Source organism: Cornus florida, unplaced genomic scaffold (assembly GCF_030987335.1).
Source record: "Cornus florida cultivar Cherokee Brave unplaced genomic scaffold, ASM3098733v1 CherokeeBrave_3.0.0_Hap2_Chr09, whole genome shotgun sequence".
NCBI lineage: Eukaryota > Viridiplantae > Streptophyta > Magnoliopsida > Cornales > Cornaceae > Cornus > Cornus florida.
In genome coordinates this window covers 18,225,771-18,230,286 of record NW_026775579.1, presented here as the reverse complement: position 1 = coordinate 18,230,286, position 4,516 = coordinate 18,225,771, and the positions used below count along the sequence as shown (strand labels likewise).

At 44.3% G+C, this 4,516-nt stretch overlaps 1 protein-coding gene across 1 annotated transcript; it reads right to left on the bottom strand.

Moving 5' to 3' along the window:
* Positions 1 to 2,147: 2,147 nt before the first annotated feature.
* Positions 2,148 to 3,151, bottom strand: LOC132272393 (uncharacterized). The gene is made up of 2 exons (XM_059773551.1): positions 2,987 to 3,151; positions 2,148 to 2,381 (listed from the first exon to the last, which is right to left on the bottom strand). The coding sequence occupies exons 1-2, from the start codon at positions 3,149 to 3,151 to the stop codon at positions 2,148 to 2,150; spliced, it is 399 nt and encodes a 132-aa protein (XP_059629534.1).
* Positions 3,152 to 4,516: the final 1,365 nt, after the last annotated feature.

The following is a 4,516-nucleotide window of genomic DNA, read 5'->3' as shown; positions in this document are numbered from 1 at the left end:
AAATTTAGATTGGACAGAAAAGACTGTATGACTTCAAATGAACATAACTTAGTCCATGAAACACCAAATGAGGTGAAATTTAAGTCTAAATTTATTGCCTTGAAGTTAGATTTCTAATCCAACTGGCCTTACTCAAAAATTCCAACCACAGAAGTAGTTATGGCCGTTTCAGTGCAACCTAGTTAGAAATTTCGCATACCAGAATCGTGTATTTTGTGAAGCTCATATCTTAGTCATTTGGAATCCAATTTAGGTCAAATTGGAGTCTAAACTCAAGAGCTCAAAGTCGGATTGCCAATGCCACTGGCCTTACATAAAAATTCCAACTACATAAATAGTTATAGCATTTTTAGTACAGGCTGATCTAAAATTTTTCTGGGCTGAAAATTGCTTCTTATGAGATATCCATCTTTCTAGCACCTAGGACTTTGATGAATAGTTCAATTTAGTTCAAGGCCTGTTTCTAAGAGTCTAGGGACATATGAAGATGATAATTTTCAAGTACATTGTGTCCTAGAGTCATTCACCAAATTTTGGCAACAAAGGCTTTAAAGATGAAAAATTAATTTCAATGCCTTTTCCTTTACTTTCTAGAGACCAAAAATAAATATAATGATTAATGTGCATGGTCCTAAAATTTTTAGCTTAAAAAATGAGTTCTTTCAAAGCTTTTCAAGCTTGAACTAACTCTTTCTTAGCAAAGACTTCATATGACAATATATATAAATGAAGTTCCTAGTCTATTGCTAATAGTTATAGGAGCATATGAATGATGTATGATATGCATGGTCCTATAATTTTGAGCTTCAAAATATATTCAAATATACTTTGACATTAAATCTTAAGCTCTCACTATCCTATCTACCATTTTCTTCATTCTTTGACCATGATCGTTTAGGCTTGATGAAGACTTACTTTGTTTCTTTGAAATGCTTTGTGTGATCTTTGAAGTCCGAGTTTTTCTTTGATTTCTTGCACTTTGAGGCTTCCTTGAATCCATAGCTTGAGTATTTGGAATGGATCTTCTAGCTCAACATTGAGGATTGAATATTGATCAACTATATATCACTCAATGAAAATATTAGTACTTAAACATCATTAATGGTTTGTAATCATCAAAACATAAGATTGACCTTTAGATAAAATCCTTAGGCCAACACTTGGATTTTAATAATTATATTTTGAGGATTTTCAATTAGAATTCATTTCCGCTATTGATTATTTATTTCTTATTATTTTAATTTGTATTCTGTGTTCATTAAATATTAATTGTTTGATATTCCCACGGGTTTGGGCCTAGGCCTGATCAACCCGTGTCTCAGATCCGAGGGGTATCACACCATTCCAGTACTTGCTTCCCCTTGTCATCTGGTTGGATTGTGGTATGGTAACACTCTTTCCTTACCACCTGATCTCCCCAGATATCGATAATCTTTCGCCCATTGGGGCTCATGTATCTTGTGACCTGGTGTAGAGTTGATGGGACTCCCTCTATTCAGTGGATCCAACCTCTACCCATGATCAGGTTGTAGGATGGATGAATGTCCACGATCACAAAATCCTTCTTCAAGGTTCTTTTGGCTGCAGAGACTGTTAGCGTTATCACGCCAATAGGCTCTACTCTTTTCTTGTCAAATCTTACCAATAGTTCCCAATGGGTCGGATCTGTTCCAGATTGAGTTTCAGTTGGTCGAATATCCACTTGGTTATGATGTTGGCGCTGCTATCGGGATTAATGAGTACAGTTTGCTGCCAACAGACTGATCACCAGGGGATCTTTGTGTGGGCGCTGTACCCTTCGTAGGTTCCCTTTATGAAAGGAAATCTGGGCCACGTTCAATCATTTTCTACCGAATTAACTTCCCCAATCTTTTGCAATTTATAAGCCTGCTTGAGTTGTAGCTTGTAAGAGTTTTCAGGCTTTTCGTTCTCTTTTGGATGGCCATGAATTTTGTTAATGACCCGTACGGGGTTGATTATCTCCCACAACCCTTGGAGCTGGTTTGGCACGTTTAGTTTACCTCGGATGACTTGAATCAGCTAGATACTTAGCTAATTCACCTTTGGCTATAAGGGCTTCCACCTACCTTCTCAGACTCCTACAATCATTGGTTAAGTATCCAAAATTACTATAGAAAGTACAATGATTACTTTGGTCCCTTTGATCCATTGGTTGTCTGATAGGTGGAGGAAGCGGAAAGAGTTTCCTTGCTTTGGTTTCCTGATACAACCTTGCCAGTGTGACCTTGAGATGCGTGACTTTCTCGGCTGTTCGTGATTTTTTCTCGGAAGCTTTTCCCTCGATGCTCGGGGGTTCCCACCAAGCTCTTGAGCATTCTTTCGGTCGGCTTTCCACCATAACCAGGGTCGCCCTCTGCTGTCTGATCATCTCATTTTTTTTTAGCCTGATATAATTCTGTACTCTTGTGTTCAATTCTGACATGTCTGTCGAAATTTTCTTCACAAGTGAAGAATGAGAATGTGTGCCCTGTATCTGGCTATTTTGAATGTTTCAATAGTTGTTGCTTGATTGCAATCCAGAATTTCTTAGGATTTTATGTTGAATCGGGTGAGGAAAGCCTGGAGACCCTTTGATACGCTCGTCCATTTCTTTTCAGAACTTGGTAATCACGTCACTTCGTGACAATTATTGGTCCCCGCCTGGGACACAGGAACTTTTTCTTCCCGACTCGGCATGATCTTCGGAGGCGGGTTCTTTCATGGTTCGTGGCCACCCCAACGAATGATCTATCATGACGTGAGATTGGCTCATTGTATCTCCACCCTCATTCCCGTCCACAGTGTCATGTTGGACATTTGTTATCAAGGGGCCTACTGTTGTGGCACAAGGTTGTTGGTCCAGGTACCACCAGTGGATCCATTGGGTCGCTCTGACGCTCTGGTTGAGGGGCGACCAGTGGATCCATTGGGTTATTTTGTTACTCTGGTAGAGGGGCGATTGGTGGATCTTTTAGGTCGTTCGGACCTCTGGTCGAGGGACGACTGGTGGATCCATTGGGTCGTTTGAACGCTTTGGTCGAGGGGCAATTGGTGGATCCGTTGGGTCGTTTGGACGCTCTGGTCGAGGAGCGACCGGTGGATTCGTTGGGTCGTTCGGACGTTCTGGCTGAGGGGCGATCGGTGGATTCATTGGTTTTTCGGACGTTCTGGCTGAGGGGCAACCGTTGGATCCGTTGGGTTGTTCGGATGCTCTGGCCAAGGGGCGACTAGTGGATCCCTTGGGTCGTTCGGACGCTTTGGCCATGGGGCGACCGGTGGATCCTTTGGGTCGTTCGAACGCTTTGGTCAAGGGGCGACTGGTGGATCCGTTGGGTCGTTCAGATGCTCTGGCCGAGGGGCGACCAGTGGATCCCTTGGGTCGTTCGGACGTTCTGGCCGAGGGGCGACTGTTGGATCAGTTGGGTCGTTCGGACACTCTGGCCGAGAGCCGACCGGTGGATCCCTTGGGTCATTCGGATGCTCTGGCCATGGGGCGACCAGTGGATCCCTTGGGTCATTTGGACGCTCTGGCTGAGGGGCGACCGGTGGATCCGTTGGGTCGTTCGGACGCTCTGGCCGAGGGGCGACCGGTGGATCCTTTAGGTCGTTAGGACGTTCTGGCCGAGGGGTGACCGTTAGATCCGTTGGGTCGTTCGGACGCTCTGCCCGAGGGGCGACCGGTGGATCCCTTGGGTTGTTCGGATGCCCTGGCCGTGGGGCAACTGGTGGATCCCTTGGGTCGTTCAAACGCTCTAGCTGAGGGGCGACCGTTGGATCCGTTAGGTCATTCGGACGCTTTGGCCTAGGGACGACTGGTGGATCCCTTGGGTCATTCGGACGCTCCGGCCGTGGGGCGACTTGTGGATCCCTTGGGTCGTTCGGACCCTTTGGCCGAGGGGCGACCGGTGGATCTGTTGGGTCGTTTGGACACTCTGGTCGAGGGGCGACTGGTGGATTAGTTTGTCGAACAGCAATTCAGAGTCCTTCGTTCTGTTAATGCAGAGCATTGATTTGCATTATATTGGCCCCGTTGACCTGCTTCAATGCAATGATCTCTCTAGTGCTAGCTTCATTGGCTTGCCGAAGGGCATCAAATTGCATTTGCATCTCTTCGCCCATTTTTTACATAACTTCTTGTTGTTGAACTTATGCAGTATCTGATCCTGTTGTTGTTCCAGATCGATGTCGCATGAAAGTGATAATGGAAAGGCTTTTTGCAAACGCTTCCCACAGACGGCGCCAAAGTGTAGGTGCAAATTTTTACACTCGAATACTTAAGGAAAATAATAAGCTAAAAATCAAGCACTTAAAATAAATGTAAATGAATCAGACAGCAGAAGACATATTTTCAGTGGAATTTAATGATCCTTTTCTTTCTCATTCACCCTCTATTTATACATTTTTGCAGAGCCTTACATGGAGCCGTTACTGGCGGTTTTTGAATGTGGGCATTTATGGTGCCCTTATTTCATGCCATTATTCTCATTGTGGAGGTTACAAAGTGTTGAATGCATAT

Coding starts and splice junctions, on each gene's coding strand:
- LOC132272393 (XM_059773551.1), bottom strand. CDS start 3,151: ATGAATCCACCGATCGCCCCTCAGCCAGAACGTCCGAACGACCCAACG. Junction 2,382..2,986: donor CAGTCGTCCCTCGACCAGAG/GTCCGAACGACC, acceptor TGAGATGATCAG/ACAGCAGAGGGCGACCCTGG.